General features: G+C 34.8%; 3 protein-coding genes and 1 pseudogene across 3 annotated transcripts; all 4 read right to left on the reverse strand.

The window, feature by feature from the left end:
• Positions 1–213: 213 nt before the first annotated feature.
• LOC125253151 (gastrula zinc finger protein XlCGF52.1-like) lies at positions 214–3,823 on the reverse strand. Its single transcript, XM_048166960.1, has 3 exons — positions 3,362–3,823; positions 2,925–3,041; positions 214–1,936 (listed from the first exon to the last, which is right to left on the reverse strand). Exons 2-3 carry the CDS (start codon positions 2,980–2,982, stop codon positions 810–812), a joined length of 1,185 nt encoding a protein of 394 aa, XP_048022917.1. The 5' UTR covers positions 2,983–3,041; positions 3,362–3,823; the 3' UTR covers positions 214–809.
• A 417-nt stretch (positions 3,824–4,240) lies between these two features.
• LOC125253161 lies at positions 4,241–10,296 on the reverse strand (annotated as a pseudogene).
• Positions 7,648–10,348, reverse strand: LOC125253174 (gastrula zinc finger protein XlCGF7.1-like). The gene is made up of 3 exons (XM_048166999.1): positions 10,223–10,348; positions 9,504–9,574; positions 7,648–8,565 (listed from the first exon to the last, which is right to left on the reverse strand). The coding sequence occupies exons 2-3, from the start codon at positions 9,559–9,561 to the stop codon at positions 7,754–7,756; spliced, it is 870 nt and encodes a 289-aa protein (XP_048022956.1). The 5' UTR covers positions 9,562–9,574; positions 10,223–10,348; the 3' UTR covers positions 7,648–7,753.
• A 1,065-nt stretch (positions 10,349–11,413) lies between these two features.
• On the reverse strand, positions 11,414–14,251 carry LOC125253170 (gastrula zinc finger protein XlCGF7.1-like). Its single transcript, XM_048166994.1, has 3 exons — positions 14,106–14,251; positions 12,614–12,733; positions 11,414–12,479 (listed from the first exon to the last, which is right to left on the reverse strand). Exons 2-3 carry the CDS (start codon positions 12,669–12,671, stop codon positions 11,662–11,664), a joined length of 876 nt encoding a protein of 291 aa, XP_048022951.1. The 5' UTR covers positions 12,672–12,733; positions 14,106–14,251; the 3' UTR covers positions 11,414–11,661.
• Positions 14,252–18,696: the final 4,445 nt, after the last annotated feature.

Here is an 18,696-nt window from a genome sequence, read left to right on the forward strand (position 1 = left end):
TTTGAAAGGGTTTTCAAAGAGAATTTGCATTTGCAGAGCAGAAAACAGCATCTCCTCGGCATGTACACAGCATGAACCAGCTACAGCATTTGAGGGCGGGTCAAAGTAGATGTTTGTGGGCAGCCAATGAAAACCACAGGAGGGCATTATGCAAATGTGTTACTCGGTGACGTGTATCCATAACGAAGTGGAATTTGAATTACTGATTCTTTCTTTTTAGAAACAATAACTTTATTTATTGTGCACTTTCATCTTCACAACTTTGCTCACAAAATTGTTCACATTCACAGACAGCTACATTACACACTGCATGAAAGGGAATATTCGAAAAAAGCTAAATTTACTTTAATGCAAAACAAGTGTTTGAAGTTCGGTAAAGTTGAATAATATCTTTATACATCATATTACAGGGGTTGTTCCCAGGTGAAAAAAAGTACACATCTATAATGTACTTAAAATGCTTAAATATACAAAGATAGTATATTAAAAGCACATTTTAGTTCATATTTCCTGGCGTCTCAAAATAGCCCATTTAAGATTATCTCAAGAAGTACTAAAGAAGAATTTTTAGTATATTAAGTACAATATTAGTGCGTGAAAATAGAGCACTTTAAGTACATTATAGAATTTTTTTCTCACCTGGGTGAAAAGAAAAGGGCAATGCTTGAGCAAACTGTACCAGATTTAAACTTCACTACTATTTTAGCAAATTACCCTCTTAGATTAAATCACTCTGTTGAAACAATCTGAATGTCAAATAATTTGTCAGTGCAATATTTGTAAATCATGGATGTGAATGTGAACTTTGCTCACTTAGACAACTTCAAGCAATGCTTTTTCTCATGAGTCCGTAGAAAAAATAATTTGTTGTAACTTTTCCCACATGAAGAGCACTGGTACGGCTTCTCTCCAGTATGAACTCTCTCATGATCTTTCATGTCTCCTGACCGAGCAAAACTCTTTCCACAGTGTGAGCACTTGTACGGTTTCTCTCCAGTATGACTTCTCAGGTGTGTTTTTAACTGTGTTTGTGTAGTAAAGCTCTTCCCACAGTCAGAGCACACATAAGGTCTCACACCAGTATGAACACGCTCATGGACTTTTAAATACTTCAGTAGTGAAAAACTCTTTCCACAAAAAGAACAAAAGTGCAACTTCACACCAGTATGAATGTTAAGGTGTCTTTTTAAGTTTGTTTCCACAACAAATGTTTTGTCACACTGATCGCAGCTGAACGACTTCACTCCGGAGTGACGGCGCAGATGATCATTGAGAGAGCTTTTGCGCTTGAAACTCTTTCCACACTGAGTGCATGTAAACGGTTTTTCTCCAGTGTGAATTCTCATGTGCACATTTAGGTTTTTTTTATGTCTGAAACTCTTTCCACATTGAGAGCATGAGAACGGTTTTTCTCCAGTGTGAATTCTCTTGTGGTTATTTAAGGTTCCTTTACGTATGAAACTTCTTCCACACTGAGTGCATGTATAAGGCCTTTCTCCAGTGTGAATTCTTATGTGCTCATTTAGGTTTTTTTTGTGTGTGTAACTCTTTCCACACTGAGGGCATGTGAACAGATTTTCGCCAGTGTGAGTTCTTATGTGATCATTTAGGTTTTTTTTATGTGTGTAACTCTTTCCACACTGAGGGCACGTGAACAGATTTTCTCCAGTGTGAGATTCCACGTGTTTCTTAAGGTCTGATTCATGCAAGTAAAACATTCCACACTCAGAGCTGGTGAAAAATCCTTTGACTCCAGATTTTCCAGCTTGTTTTTGTGTGAAATTCTCTTCAGTCTGTGAAATGACTGCATTTCCATCTTCATTTTTGAAATAATGAGATTTTTGAAACAGATGTTGTTTGTCTTCATTGGTATGTGTCAGTTTTCCATCTTCATTTGTAAAATGATGCTGTTTGTCTTCATTCACTTTCATTGGGTCTAAAATCAACATTACATTACAAATTAATTTAAAAAATGAAATAAAGTTCATTCTTAATTTAGCACAAATCTAGTTTACTACGGAGTCTACAAGTATCTAGTTTTAGATGTATTGTTATATCCTCCTGAGAACCAGAACTTTTTAATGTGAAATTAGTTTTTTTTTTTTTCATTACTGTAATGAGCCAGAGTTATTTGTTCATTCTGTGCTCCAATGTATGTTGTCTCTTTGTATGTGAATATGCATGTTTGTGTTACAGGTAGGCAGTTGACCCATGCCTGATTGACTATGATTTAGATTCTGATTTTGGATTGTTTGCTACGAACCTTTGTAAATATTCTGATATATAATTTTTTCTAACGGTCATAACAATTACATTGTTTGGAGCACAAGAAACAAATTAAGAATCCTTTTTCAACTTTTTTCTTTTATCCATATTTTATGCTATGTCCTCTATAGAGGGAACCAAAATAAGTTATTAAGAAAATATTGTTTTTTCTTCTTTTCTTTTTTTTCCTAAAATGCCTGATAAACATGCAGTAATCCCGGTTACTTCTACAGTGGATATGTATGAAATCAATGCCCTGTTTCGTAAAAGAAATTTATATTCTGATTGGAAACCCCATAACATTTTCCTGATATGTTTATTTACGTCAAACAATTTGAAAATTACTCATTTTAATGATAATTACAAAATATTATCATATTTCCATGAGAGTGCTAAATTTTATCATTCAGTCAACGAAATGGTTATTTTAAAGACCAAGTAGAGGGAGTTTTCATGGTGAAACCTCCAAACATTTGGTATCTCTGAAATTCCCAGAATGTGCTCTTTACAGAACATGTATGTTCTCTGAGACATTCGGTAAATATAAAGTCCTCTACAGAGGAAAAAGTCTATGCTCGGGTCTCAAGAGGATAGGCTATATCAGTTTCCATCTTAATGTTCCTCATCAGTCACTAAAGAGAAGGAAGGAAAACACCAACCTATTTGTTCCTCTGTATCTTCATCTTTTATTCTGCAGGGTTCTTCTTTAATCTCCATCTTTACAACAGTATGTCAGTAGTTTTTCCCAGAGTAATTCCTCCTGCTTGCTGCTTCTCCTGTGGGAAGATGGGAATATTCCCCAGCATTTAAACTTCCATTGTTAAGAATCTATTCAAATCCTAAAGCGGATTTTTACGTTGCTCTCACATTAGATATGATAAATTTTACATACATTAAACTCTGTTTACCAGGTTTCATTACATAAAATGAAAACGCAACTCAATCTTGACAAATTGTAATGTTACAGTCAGTAACGAGTTTACGTTTCTCAGCCGTAATGTACAACATCGGTAGGTAGTAGTGAATAAATAAACTGACTCGTTCAGTCGTTTAGATTACATTTCTCCTAATAAATGATAAAAAATAATGTACTCACAGTTTGAAATATGCATCAGATTTAGCGCAGAATGAACGGCTGTGTTCCACTTCTCATGTTTATGTTCCCTTCCCTCGCTCACTTCTCTTCTTCTCCTAGACTCGGATGTGTGTCATTGCTTCGGTTGCACGAGCGCCCTCTACTGGCGGAAACTAAAAACTGTGAAATGTTAGCCTATGTAGCCTACTGTTTTTCTTTATTGTATTTTGGTCATTGTTTTCTCAAAAATTGTGTTATTATAAGAAATTAGATCTATATTTCCAGTTCTGTCAAACAATCAGTTCTTCAATTCATTTCAGAGAGAAGCTGAAAGAATATTGATAAGGGTTGATAAACATGTGAATGTGTGTCAATTAGAAGCAAAGGGATCATTTGCAAATCAGAGATATGAAAATTTCAGTAAACCTATGTATCACTAGAAATTATAGCAAACTTATAGCATTTGGGGTTCAGTGTTTGTATATGAATAAAACACAAGGAAATTAAATGCATTACTGCATGTTGTTGATGTGTGTCCAGCTTTTTCCTTCTTGGTTGCAAACATTTCTTGAACAAAAATGAACAATTTATATAAAAAATGGTGTGTGTTTTTTCTGTTTGTACATAATTTAGGAATAATCTACTGTGATTTTTTAACTTGTGTGTTGATTATAGTGGCACAAAATGAAGTGTGCTTTTTCTCCCCGTAAACATTCAAGTATGTGTGTGAGTCAGAATCCATATTAATAGAGGAAACACTTGTTGAAATATAAATTAAAAAACTTCTTTTTTAACTTTTTTATTTTAAAGAATGATTTTGCTAGTTGATCAGCAGTGTTGAATACAATGTTTAACTGCTTGATTTCATGCAAACTAAAGAACATTTATTCTTGAATTGAGTCAGGTAATTAATTTTGATCCTTTTTATTTCACATAGTTTTAAAATGTGCAATCATTACATTACACAAAACATTTAATGCCATAGATACAACAAATGTTAATAAACTCCATTCAACCATAAACTAGCATGCCCCATAACCAAACTTGACTGAGTTTGATATATTTTCTTCACAGATTAAGTCTCACCATAAAACAGCTCATGAACATTCAACAGCTTTCCAATTTGAAAAAAATAAAAAAATAAAAATAAAGCTGTTAGTCTGTTCATAAATTGTGGCATTTCACAGCAACACATTAGTTTTCTAAACTACTTTAACATTCCTAAAATTTCCTCAAACTTCACTTGTAAATTTTAACAAATTACATTCTCAGATAAAATTACATTCCAGCTTTTGCTTAATCTGAACATCACATTTACTTGTGTTTAATGTGAAACTTCTCATTTTGAAGATTTTGGGCAACGCTTCTTCATATGAAACAGGAGATTAGGTAAGTGGGTGAAACTCTTCCCACATGAAGAGCACTGGTGTGGCTTTTCTCCAGTATGAATTCTCTCATGAGATTTCAAATATGTTGAGTAAGAGAAACCCTTTCCACAGTGTGAGCACCTGTACGGTTTCTCACCAGTATGAATTTGCTGGTGGATTTTTAAGGCGTTGGATGTAATGTAGGTCTTCCCACAGTCAGAGCACATATAAGGTCTCACACCAGTATGTACACGCTCATGCTCTTTTAACTTTTGCAGAAATATAAAACTCTTTTCACAAAAAGAACATATGTGAGGCTTCACACCAGTATGAATTTTAAGGTGCCTTTCTAAGTATGTTGCCAAAACAAATGTTTTATCACACTGATCACAGCTGAATGATCTCACTCCAGCGTGAGAGCGGAGATGATTGATGAGAAAGCTTTTGGATGTGAAACTCTTTCCACACTGAGTGCATGTGCACGGTTTTTCTCCTGTGTGAACTCTCATGTGCATTTTTAAGCATGTTTTATCAATGAAACTTTTCCCACACTGAGTGCATGTGAATGGTTTTTCTCCAGTGTGAATTCTCATGTGTCTCTTAAGGTCTGGTTCATGTACGTAAGTCTTTTCACACTGAGTGCATGCGAACGGTCTTTCTCCAGTGTGAACTCTCATGTGTGCATCCAACTTTCCTTTTCTGTGAAATCCTTTCCACATTGAGTGCACGTTAACAGATTCTCTCCAGTGTGAAATCTCATGTGTCTGTTAAGGTCTGGTTTACGTGTGTAACTCTTTCCACACTCAGAGCAGGTGAAAGGTCCTTTGACTCCACATTTTCCAGCTTTTTTGTGTGTGAATTTCTTTTTAGTCTGTGAAATGGCTGTGTTTCCATCTGCAATTGTGAAATGATGATGTTTGTCTTCATTCACTTCCAGCTGGTCTAAAATCAACATATTCAATTATAAATGTTAATTTAAAAAAGGACATATGTAAACCAAGAAAGAATGTAAGTGAACCTCAATTTAGCAAAAATCTAGCTAGTATCTGGTTTTAGATGCATTGTTATAAATTCAGTCATTAAAGAGAATGAAGGAAAACACCAACCTGTTTGTTCCTCTGTATCTTCCCCCTTCACTCTTCCTGGTTCTTCCTGAAACTCCATCTGTACAATAGTTTGTCAGTAGTTTCTCCTGGAGTAATTCCTCCTGCTTGCTGCTTCTTCTCCTGTGGGAAGAAGGGAATATTCCCCAGCATTTAAACTCTCATGAACAGCTATGGGAGCGGCTTCACTGAATGAAGGTGTGAATTGTGGTCACTGTTGATCATTTAGAAGATGATCATCACACTTACAATCACTCTGGATTAACACTTCTTTCAATTCTTAAATTCCCACAGCAGTTCAGAAAGAACCTGAAAATACTGATGAGGGTTGATTGCTGTAATCAGACGTCAATTAAAATTGTGAATGTATGCAAAATAGAGACAAGGGAATAGTTTGCAAATCACAGAAATTAGCATAAAAACTTTAGTCTGGCAGATTAAAAAGTTAAAATCACTGTTAGAAAATAATGTTTTAAAATAGTCTAAAAAAGTTAGTTACTGATACTGTATAGTTAGTAGTTATACCATATGTCTGAAATGAACTATTCTTTGGTTGTTCATATTGTCCCTATAGTGAAAAATAAACATACTTAATTGTAATTAAAATACATTTATTTCATGTCAAGGATACTAAAAATACATTGACACGTCTATGTACTAACTGAAAATACACTGTAAAAGTATTTATTTTATCCTTCCATCAAGCACAAACTTAGTACACTACAAGTTAATTTGTAAAGTAGAATACCTGTTACAAATGCAAATTTTTCAAATTATGCAAATTTTACAAATTGTGGAATTATGAAATATATATTTCTTTTTAAGAAAACACACTGGCTAGGTTCTTAATTTCATCTACAACATGATTGAAATGTTGAAAAATTATTATCATCGTAGAGAACAGCACATTCTAGAGCCTGGCCATAAACTGGGCACTGGAATGTGCTGTTCCCTTCAATGTCAGTAGCATTGGACAAAGGTTTGCTATATTTTGATTGGATCTTGGTAGACTAACACAAACAAACTGTCCAACGCCATCAGATAAAGATGCTACAACAACAGAGGGCAAGAACCTCTTAGAGGGCAAGAAGAAGACCTCTGGTACCAAGCCTGGGACTTCTCCTGGGAGAGGACTTCTCATTGATAGAGACCAATTCCTAAAGTTGGATTGTGACTGCTATAAAAAAAATCATCAGAAGCCTCTAGTCTGTGGGGAAAAAAACATTGACAAACACTACATTCAGAGTTTTCGTCCAGCGAGACAGTAACCACTACAACATGTCCCAAGTCTCCATACCAGAGAGACAAAAGCTGATTGAATAAGTTCTGAGTGTGTGGCCCAGAGAGGCAGAAGATACAGAGAGACATTTGCAACAAGGTTAAACTCAGGAGAGCAAACCTTCAAACCTTCAGCATTCCACAGAGCTTCGTGTTCAAGGCTGTTGAGACAGATTCTGGCTCCTCTCCCCACTGCACTGTCACCCAGCATGTCACAGTCATCAGACTCAACCATGTGGAATGCAAATATCACTTAACCAAACCTCTTTCCAGACACCTTGGCATTGTTGTATATTATCAGTATATGATCTTCTAATTCACATTAGATGTAATATAGCTGATGTCAGTTAATAACAAATAATGTTTCATTTATTTGTTTGATGAATAACAGCCAGACTAACAAAATACATTTGTACAGAATACTGATGGTTAGTTTCTTATTTCATATTTACTACCTTACATAAATAAAATAAACATTTCCACTTAAAATTTGATCATTTTAACTTCCCCACAATTTTCAAATATTTTCCTCATGCCTCTGTCATTTTAATCATTTTCTCTCTCAGATATCTCTCTGTTGCAAGCAATCCCTTTTTTTTTTTTTTTTTTTATCAGAAAATCTAACTATTTACATAAAAAATTATGCATTTGAAAATTAACTTTGCTTATTTAGGAAAATTCAGGCAATGCTTTTTCTTATGTTTCAGTAGATTAGAGGAGCAGGCGAAACTCTTCCCACATGAAGAGCACTGGTGCGGCTTCTCTCCAGTATGGACTCTCTTGTGCGTTTTCAGGTGTCCTGACTGAGAGAAACTCTTTCCACAGTGTGAGCACTTGTACGGTTTCTCTCCAGTATGAATTCTCTGGTGTTTTATTAAGGTGCGCAATGTAGTGAAGGTCTTCCCACAGTTAAAACACATATATGGTTTTACACCAGTATGAATACTCTCATGCTCTTTTAAAGACTTAAATAGTGTAAAACTCTTTCCACATAAAAAACAAAAGTGAGGCTTCACAGCAGCGTGAATTGTAAGGTGTGTTTTTAAGCTTGATTCCAGAACAAATGTTTTATCACACTGATCACAGCTGAATGATCTCACTCCAGAGTGAGAGCGCAGATGATTTTTGAGAATACTTTTGGATGTGAATCTCTTTCCACACTGAGTGCATGTGAACGGTCTTTCTCTAGTGTGAATTCTCATGTGCACATTTAGGTGTTCTTTCCGAACGAAACTGTTTCCACACTGAGTGCATGTATAAGGCCTCTCTCCAGTGTGAATTCGCATGTGTATCTTAAGCTCTGATTTACATGTGCAACTCTTTCCACACTCAGAGCAGGTGAAAGATCCTTTGACTCCAGTTTTTGGAGCTCGTTTTTGTGTGAAATTCTTTTCAGTCTTTGAAACGACTGTGTTTCCATCTTCATTTGTGAAATGATAAGGTTTGTGCTGTTGGTCTTTATTCACTTCCGCTGGGTCTAAAATCAACATATTACATTTCATAATTCAATAAAAGAAGAACTAATGAGAAACATGGCTCAATCTCAATTTAGCACAAGTCTAATAAACTCAGCAAAAAAGAGAAACATCCCTTTTTCAGGATAGTGTATTTTAAAGAATATGTAGTAAAATCCAAATAAGCTTTACAGATCTTTATTTTAGTGATTAACAATGTTTTTCATGCTTGTTCAATGAACCATAAACTATTATTGCACCTCTGGAACAGTTCTTAAGACACTAACCTAGACTCAGTCTCAAACTAAAATACATGTTTGAGCTGTTTTAACAGACATAAATATGTCACTGCCAGTGCTTTGTCTCAAGGTGTACACCAGTAATGTTTTCTTTTTTCTTTTCCTAAGGCATGTTTATAAAAGCTACTTAAGTGTTCTAATTAAACTAAGGCCTAATCCTGTCTTAATCTAAGCCCTGTCTGTGAAACCAAGTCTAACAGTTTACAGGCAGAAGAAAATTAATATTACAGTTCCAATACATTAGGACATTATAGAGACCTTTCTACTGACTCTGAAAAACAGCAAAAGTAAGATGCCCAGGGTCTCTGTGAACCCTTTGTGAACATGCCATAGTCCTGCTGCAGGACGGAAGAGGACTGCAGATGTGAATAGAGCAATAAACAGCAGTGTCTGTAATGTAAGACTCCAAAGACAGTGCTACAGGGAGATGCTGGAAACACCACATAATGACTGTTGCTTTTGATATTGAGATCCGCTCTGATCAGGGACTCATTATTACATTCCTGTTCATCAAATGTATATGAAATTTTCTTCGTTTATGTCTCAGTTGTTGAATCTTTTTATGTTCATACAAATATATACAAACAGTTGAAAGTGGGAGGACGTTTCTCTTTTCTCTCTCTCGTTTGCTGAGTTTAGTATCTAGTTTTAGATACACCAACCTGTTGGTTCTGCTGTCTCTTCATCTTTTATTCTGAAGGGTTCTTCCTCAAACTCCATCTTTGAAATTCATCTTTTAAGTTTAGAAATGACAGAGAAAAGGATTCAAATGCATTGACCATTTTATTAAAAAAAAAACAACAAAAGTAAATCTAGGCAACAAACAGGAGATTCCAACGGTGTGATAAAGAAAACAGAGCACATAACATCCACATAGGACAACACAAATCAAAGAACATGAGAAATATATACAAGGGATGACTGGCAAACAAGTCATAACTGGGAAAAATCAGAGTGTCACATTTTGAGTTCTGTTCATGTCCGAGTTGTTTCCTAGTAATTATCTTCTAATCTGCTAATTGGTTCAGTTCTCCCCTGTCAGTTTGTTTTTATGGTTACATATTGATTTGATCTAATTGTTTCTGAATGTTTGTTTCTTCTATGTTCTTGGAAAATAAAAGTAAAACTGCTGCAATTAGATCCTCACCTCATCATTGCAACCTAGCATGTGACACAGAGAACTAATCAACAACAAAGGACTACAAAACATGGCACTAGGACAGGAAATACAACAAAAGTCCACACAATATAGGGGATCACAGGCTGGTATCATGACATAGGAAATAAATAGCTCCAGTTCTTTTCGAGCAAATTCAATACATGTAGTATTTATGTTGTCAGACTTAGATTTCTCAATAAAAAACAAAATAAATGTACTCACCATCTGATAAAAAGCAGATTTAGAGTAATTTAACGAACCACTATTGAATCACGATAGAAGTTCACGGTTGAAACGAAAGCAAATTATGACATCTGGAGGAATATCTGAGGTGCTGCCAAACTCCCGCCGCGGAAGTGAGGGGCGGGGCTTAGAGTCTTAATAGGGTTGCGCTGCCTAATCCTATAACTTACACATCATTTTCTTTTATATGACCTGTTTTCACATGGATTTTGATTAGATCGATATCTACTATATTTAACAACAATACTTTTAAATAAGGCTATTTTTCAATTAATTCATGCATAGGATTGAATAAAATATGGACCTGAATTTAAATTTATTCATTAAATCCCATTTGTTTTTTTGTTTTTTTAATTATTTCTCATGGTTTAAAAATGTACAGAAGATTTCTGATTGATTCCATGCAAGAAAATGTCTTTTCAATATGTTCTTAATGCATCACCTCTAAACAGCTTGGCAAAAATGCCTCATATATGCACAAGTAAAACACATCCCATCATAAATTATTTTAATTGTCCCTATTTTCTGAACTATTACCTTCCTAAAATGTCCTTTGTTATTTCATGATAGCACTGGTATTCTTCTATCCAGTATGAACTCTGTATGAAAAGGCTCCCGGAGAAGACTTTTATTATAGGACCTCTATTTTGATAATAGTAACTGTAGAGTGCAATTCCGATGCTTCCAGTAGGAGGCCTTTTTTTTTTTTTTTTTTTTTAGTTCGCTGCATAGACATATACTTTCATGCCTTTTATAATTACAATAACTTTGTGTGTATTTGAGAGTTCAAACACAGTAAGACATGAAAGATAAGGTAGTATGATACGAGACTGTGCCGGCTGACAGCCTGCTTTCCGTGCGAGAGCCTCAGATATGAGCTCATAAAAAGAAATTAGAAGTTTAAACTGATATAGCTTTAAAATGCATGCAGAAAAAGAAACTGTAATAACGAAGAAGAACTGCAATGTCCGTGAGCGTGATCGCGATCTAGATGTTAATCGAAACCAAGCAGAAGCTGTTGAAGGAAGCGCTGTTCTGGAAGGGGTGAAGCACACAAGCCCATTTGCATTTAAAGACATGCACTCAAAAATGGGCATTTACAACATGATAAAGGATCTGTGAGGTATTTTGAGCTATATATAAAAATAATCTCTCACCACAGTTCACCTGAAAATTTTAGAAATCTTTTAATGCAGCAAAACAAGTGTTTGAAGTTCAGTAAAGTTGAAACATAATTATAAACCATGTTACATCAGCTGTGAAAAGAAAAGGGCAATATTTGACCAAACTGTCACCAGATTCAAACTTCATTACTAATTTTAAGCAAAATATTAAAATCACTCTAATAAAACAATCTGAATGTCAAATTATTTGTAAGACCAATATTTGTTAATCATGCATGTAAGCGAAAACTTGGCTCACTTGCACAACTTCAGGCAATGCTTTTTCTCATGAGTCCGTAGACTAGATGATCGGGTGAAACTCCTTCCACATGAAGAGCACTGGTACGGCTTCTCTCCAGTATGAACTCTCTCATGATCTTTAAGGTGTACTCGCCGAGCAAAACTCTTTCCACAGTGTGAGCATTTGTACGGTTTCTCTCCAGTATGAACTCTCTGGTGTTTTTTTAAGTCATTGGATGTAAATGTAGTCTTCCCACAGTCAAAGCACATATAAGGTCTCACACCAGTATGAATTGTCTGGTGAACTTGTAAAGAGTGCAGTCGTGTAAAACTCTTTCCACAAAAAGAACAAAAGTGAGGCTTCACAGCAGCATGAACTATAAGGTGTTGTCTCAAGTTTGATTCCACAACAAATGTTTTGTCACACTGATCACAGCTGAATGATCTCACTCCAGAGTGACGGCGCAGATGATTGTTGAGAGAGCTTTTGTGAGCGAAACTCTTTCCACACTCGGAGCAGGTGAACAGTCTTTCTCCAGTGTGAATTCTCATGTGTGTGTTAAGTGCTGATTTATGTGTGAAACTCTTTCCACACTCGGGGCAGGTGAACGGTCTTTCTCCAGTGTGAATTCTCATGTGTCTGTTTAGTGCTGATTTATGAGTGAAACTCTTTCCACACTCAGAGCAGGTGAAAGATCCTTTGACTCCAGTTTTCCGAGCTTGTTTTTGTGTGAAACACTCTTCATTCTGTGAAATGACTGTGCTTTCATCTTCATTTGCCAAGGAATGAGGGTTTTGAAGCTGATATTTGTCTTTGTTCACTTCCATTGGGTCTAAAATTAACATATCACATTTTCAAAATGCAAATAAAGAAATGAGAACCAAAAACATACTAGGTGATTCATAATTAAGCAAAAATTTAGTGCGTATTCAGTTGTCATTAAAGAGAATGAAGGAAAACACCAACCTGTTTGTTCCTCTATATCTTCCTCCTTCACTCTGCAGGGTTCTTCTTTAATCTCCATCTTTACAATAGTATGTCAGTAGTTTCTCCTAGAGTAATTCCTCCTGCTTGCTGCTGCTTCTCCTGTGGGAAAATGGGAATATTCCCCAGCATTTAAACTCTCATGAACGGCTGTGGGAGTGGCTTCACTGAATGAAGGTGTGAATTGTGGTCGCTCATTTAGCAGATGATCATCACACTTACAATAATTCTCAATTATCCAGGTGCAAATGATTAGCTCAAATAGTCATTTAGAAACTAGTAAAGTTCCAACTCACCTGACTCACCTATATGATCAACTAAGGCCCTGTGTAGCTCCAACCCAAATTAAACACACCTAAACCAGTTAATCAAAGTCTTCAGGATTACTAGAGATTTAGGCTGCATCTGAAAACCTAGGTTGCTGCCTCGCTGCCTTATCAAGCAATAACTTATAAGTCAGCGTTTATGCATTAAGTCACCTCATAAAATGGATTTCGGACAGACTTCTGAGGCAGCGTAACAGTTTAATGATCTACAGCAATATAGCGCAAGCTTTGGTGAGAAGTAAACAAATATTTAATTACTACAGTAGTAATTTCTCGCTTGAAATCATATCAAAAGTGGAAAATGTTGGTCAAAAATGTACATTTACTCACAAACTCACAAACACAACTTTCGGACGCCACCTTTATTTTTCTAGCTCAACTGTCACAGAATGGAAAGCACAGGATTCTGGGATATCAAAGGCAGCTAAGGATACATCTATGCTGCCTTGAAAAATGTGCCCTCTGAAGGCAGCATTTTACAGTTTTCGGACGCAGCCTTAGAGTAAGATGGTGCTAAACTCTGCAGGACACTGGCCATTCATGTTAGTGCAATTAATTTCTTGCAACATCATTCAGGCTCTAAATAACAAACATCAAATGAGTGGTTTATAGCCTACTGCATTGGTTATTTATAAAATGTTAAACACCTTAATTTTTAAATGCAAAGTAAAGTACTGTTAATATGACTCATATAATTAGTTTTATTCCTTTTTATTTTTCATATTTTGCAATTTGTGCATTAAAACATTTATGGGGTCAGAAAATATAAAAATAATTAATAAACCCCATTCAATTATGTTGTCATCACCAAACTTGTTGATTTTGAAATATATTCATCCAGACTGTAAGAGTTGTTCACAGACTGTGTTTCCAAAACCATAAAACAGCTCACAAACACTGAGTCTCTGAGTGATTTATGTGTAAGAAAGTTCTTTCAATGTGTTTGCAATGCATCACCTCTAAACATAATAAATTATCAATATTCATTTAAAAAACAACAAATGTAAAACAAAATGAAATATAAGCCTCAATTCAGCAAAAATCTAGTTTATTACTGAGACTATTAGTATCTAGTTTTAGATGTATTGTTATGTCTTTTTCATAATGTTCCTCATCAGTCATTAAAGAGAATGAAGGAAAACACCAACCTATTTGTTCCTCTGTATCTTCCTCTTTCATTTTGCAGGGTTCTTCTTTAAACTCCATCTTTACAATAGTTTCTCCTGGAGTAATTCCTCCTGCTTGCTTCTCCTTCTCCTGTGGGAAAATGGGAATATTCCCCAGCATTTAAACTCTCATGAATGGCTGTGGGAGCGAGACATATCCAGCTGTAGGCCCACAACACCAGCAGTTTCAAAACCACAGCCACAGAACCAGAAGTGGGGCAGGGCTTAAATAGTCATATTTGTGCTACCCATAAGTTACTTTCTTTTGTTAAATATAAGCTGTTTTTACGTGGATTTTCGGATCGATGTCTACAATATTTACCAACAATACATTTAAATAAATATACTTTCTGTTCATATAATATGCATAAGATATTATAGATCCAAGGGGTTTTTTCCCTCCTAGGACTTTTTTCCCACGCTGGGTTTTCTCCTAGGGGGTTTTTTCCACCCCTGGGAGTCAGCCGACATTGGCTTAATGTAGCACCATCTTGTATATGTTACATATTACCACGCTTGTTTGTACAGCTTATTTTTAACCACTTCCCTTTTTTCTGTGCTTCTAATATGTAAAGCTGCTTTGAAACAATTACCAATTGTAAAAGCGCTATATAAATAAATTTGACTTGACTTGACTTGATAAGATATCATGATGTACAAAGAGCAAAATTTTAAAACAGCCTATTGATCATGATTAATGTCAATGAATGGATACAAACACAGTAGGCTAATTTATACTTAAAGGATATAGCCTACAACTACACACTGTTTTTATTTAAAAAATATTAATAAATGTGTGTTGTAAAGTGTTTTTTTCCCATTTGAGAACATCTGTGATAGTATTATTTTTTTCATGTTCATGTTGTTACAAATAATACTTAATGACACAGAGTATGAGAAGATTTAATAATGGATACAAACACTGTAGTTTATTGTTACTTCAATAATAGTACAACTATACAATCTTCTTTTATTATTTTAAACATATATTAATAAATGTGTAACATAAAGTGTTTTCCATTTGACTGTATATTTGATCGTATTATTTCCTTCATGTTCATGTTGGTACAAATAATAGGCCTACTTAGATTATGTAACGTATTTAATGCCAAATAAATATAATACAAAGTTTGCCTTTAATGCAAAGTCTCAATGGCTTAAATGCATATTTCAGGATTTGCAATGATTAAATACATGTAGGCCTATATATTTTGACATTAAATAACCATACCTCCATGTGGGCTACTATTTGTCACAAGTTCACAGCATTAACATACAAGGAAATGATATTATCACATACAGTCTACATTACATGGACACATTATGTGGTTAAAAGTATTTGTTCTCAGTTTATACAAATTAGTTCATGCCATATGAACTAACCAAAAATAGTTTGTATTATCCATTAACATGGTAATTAAAAATCCTCATTGTACATCATGATATCTTATGCATATATGAACAGAAAATTACTTTATTTACAAGTATATGTTTATGTAAAAATAGCTTATATTTTTAACAAAAGAAAATTACCTGTATGGGTAGTGCCAGAGATGGGCAGTATTTATGATACATGTATTTCAAATACGTATTTCAAATACAAAATAGTATTTTGTATTTGATAGGGTTGATGAAAATGGCTTCATATTTTGTATCAAAATACTTTAGTGTTTTGTATTTTTGTATTTTTAAAATACTGTAAAATACTTTGTAAGAAGTCTACATGATGGCATCATAAAATTGAGGCCACTGATTGGTGCCTACTCAGTAGTTTGCAGACACTTGTTGAGATCAGAACAGAAAATTGATCCAAATGGAAGAAGGTGGTCAAGAAACGTGAAGGCTGCCAGCTTTCCATCAATTTTTTGCATAAATTACCATAATTTTTGACAGTTCATGTTAAGTTTTGGTGTTTGTTTTGGTAGCCTAGGATAAATAGTTTACCAATTTACATAATGTTCTTGAAAACTATTATACCGAGCAGCAGTCCCCTATATTTATGATTAACAATCAAATGATTAATTAGTTAGAAAAAAGTTGCTATGAATACAGGAGCCATCAATGACTTGTTTGTCATTGAGTAAGTGTTGCTGATGCAAAGTAGGCCCTTAGTTACCAAACACCAAGTAACTAAATTAGGAAACTGTTGGTTACTTTAAAACTAACCTTCATCTGGGAGATCACAGGGATATGTTAATATTTGATCTGTTAAAGCCACAATATGTAAATTTTCGCCCTAGAGGTCGCTTATTCAAAACTAAAGCTTAGCTTGATGACGCCTTGATTTCACGGAATCATGGGATGTGTTGTCTTCATGTCTACAGCCGGTGGAAAAGAATCGTGATGAGACTCAGGCAGAAATCATGTTCATGAATGAGATTATTAACGTTACTGTAGTATGAAGCAGAGCAGGCCGAGTGCTGTGAGAGCTGAATGAGGCCGCTGGAGTGATTGATAATGAGAGACAAGTGCAACACTCACCTCGAGAGCAGCAGGACTTTTATTATGCCACAGTCACCGCTTCCGCTTCTTCCGGTCAAGCGTATGTGGGGTAATGCAGCGCTGTTTTATCATATTAGATACATTTGTGTGTTGAAAGTTGTTATAGTACTACTCCATGCGTTCGCTCAGTGGCTGCTGTGAGACACTTGTTGCACACTGCAGTAAAATAGATCAATATTAGTCATGGAAAACATGGTACTCACTGTAAATCAAGAAAACAAGATTCAAACAAAAAGACCTCATTTGTTTAGCTATATAACATGAGTAGTTTTCTGTCGATGAATGTATCCAAACAGTTGCTCCCCTGTCTAATAAAATGCATAATATACTAAAGTGTCTTTGTTTCCATGGTTTCCACAAAATAAAACCGGAAATCAAGGGAAGTTATGTAATTGATATGCGACGCACGGACACGGTCCGTGTCCTGGTTAAAATTGCTAATTTCTCTGGATTTAAACATTCTTGGAAACATTTGGGATAATGTAAGTACACAAGTCAACAAAATATATAAAATTGTTCTAGTGGTTTTTGGACATTTTAATCCAAAAATCCTACATATTGTGCCTTTAACTGGTTGCATATGTCAGATTTATTGCATGAAAAGCTGTTGCTATCAAACATTGTTTACTTAATCAACTGAGTCAGTGTAATGGTGAAGGGATCGATCAAACAGGCCAATTGATGAAAGGTTTGTGAATAAATTTCATGCTACCTTGTAAAAGTATTTTTTAGTATTTTTAAAATACAAAAACACAGTAGCTTATTTTGATACATGGTGTGGCTGCTGTATTTTGTAGTTTATTTTGATAAAGATAAAGTTCTACTAGAACTTTGTGACTCGTGGGAACTTTGATGAGGCAGAGAACACTAGCATTGTTAAACATGTTGGGGAATAACAACGTTCAATTAATGTAAACTAGAATTCAGAGTGACTGAATGTGACTGAGCATGTTTCACATATAAGTTATCTCAAAGCATGCTTTCATAAAAAGAAGAACAAATTATTAAGACATAAAGCACACCATCTGTTTTGTGGATCAGACCTAATAGACAGGCACCTAAAAGTCATGAATCATCCCACCTTTTACCTAAAATGACTACTTTTCAACTGTAATTAATTTACTTAATGGATGTTTAGAGACATACACAAAAGAACAGTGAAATGCTCAGCTTGAAGTGTAATAGTAGAAAAACCTGAAGTGTAATAGTTGTATTAGGTAACAGAAAAACGGCAAGACTCACTTTTTTTTTTTTTTTTTGGGGCGTCGTGTCTTGTGATCCCACATCGAAGACATACCAGAAAGATGACTTAAAAGAAATGTCATCTGTTTAGTCTTAAGCAGTGTCATGTAGAAAGGTGGTCATTTAATTCTCTTTATGCTGTATTTATGTTTTCATGAACTCCTGTGAACATGTTTGACCATGCTTAGAGAGCAGTCTTTGCAAACTGTACAAATGTTAAAAAATAGATAAATAAATAAATAAATAAAACAACAACAAAGAAACAAAATGTAAACAACATAAGCGATTAGTGGGGGAAAAAAATTTCATTTACAAATCACCAAACTTTCGCAATAGACCAGGAGAGAGGATTTCTGTATTATTTATAGCTAATTGGCACTTTTCAAAGATTTTGCAGACATATGAAGTCGGAGAATATCTAACTGTATATTGTGTCACTTTGAACATCCCATTACCTGTTTATTTGTGGCCAAATAAGATCCTTAGCTCATACACCTCTTTAATTTGTGCCGTCCTATATGCCTTATACACACTTTTGTAGTAAACTCATCTCTTGAATTGTGTTTGCACAAAACTCAATTTTTTAAATGGTTTTACCAGAGTGTGGAATGCCTTTTAACAGCCTTAGCCTTTTAAGATTAACAGCCTTTTAAGATCCTTAGCTCATACTGTACATCTTGGGCTGGATGTTGAAGTGTTAGTTGAAAAAGTATTAGCAAATAACAAACAAAAATCTTTAAAGCAAAATGAGACCATAATATTCGTATTGAAAATATTGTATAACGTTAAAGTGCACTCACAGTTTAACTTACATAATATTTTCTTTTGT

Source organism: Megalobrama amblycephala, linkage group LG18 (genome assembly GCF_018812025.1).
Source record: "Megalobrama amblycephala isolate DHTTF-2021 linkage group LG18, ASM1881202v1, whole genome shotgun sequence".
In the NCBI taxonomy this organism is placed as follows: domain Eukaryota; kingdom Metazoa; phylum Chordata; class Actinopteri; order Cypriniformes; family Xenocyprididae; genus Megalobrama; species Megalobrama amblycephala.

Bases quoted from the DNA above. Each gene is read 5' to 3' on its own strand.
- LOC125253151 (XM_048166960.1), bottom strand. From the start codon at position 2,982: ATGGAGATTAAAGAAGAACCCTGCAGAATAAAAGATGAAGATACAGAG. The intron at 1,937-2,924 runs GTTGGTGTTTTC...TGTTGATTTTAG, and splicing joins AGATACAGAGGAACAAATAG to ACCCAATGAAAGTGAATGAA.
- LOC125253174 (XM_048166999.1), bottom strand. From the start codon at position 9,561: ATGGAGTTTGAGGAAGAACCCTTCAGAATAAAAGATGAAGAGACAGCA. The intron at 8,566-9,503 runs GTTGGTGTATCT...TGTTGATTTTAG, and splicing joins AGAGACAGCAGAACCAACAG to ACCCAGCGGAAGTGAATAAA.
- LOC125253170 (XM_048166994.1), bottom strand. From the start codon at position 12,671: ATGGAGATTAAAGAAGAACCCTGCAGAGTGAAGGAGGAAGATATAGAG. The intron at 12,480-12,613 runs GTTGGTGTTTTC...TGTTAATTTTAG, and splicing joins AGATATAGAGGAACAAACAG to ACCCAATGGAAGTGAACAAA.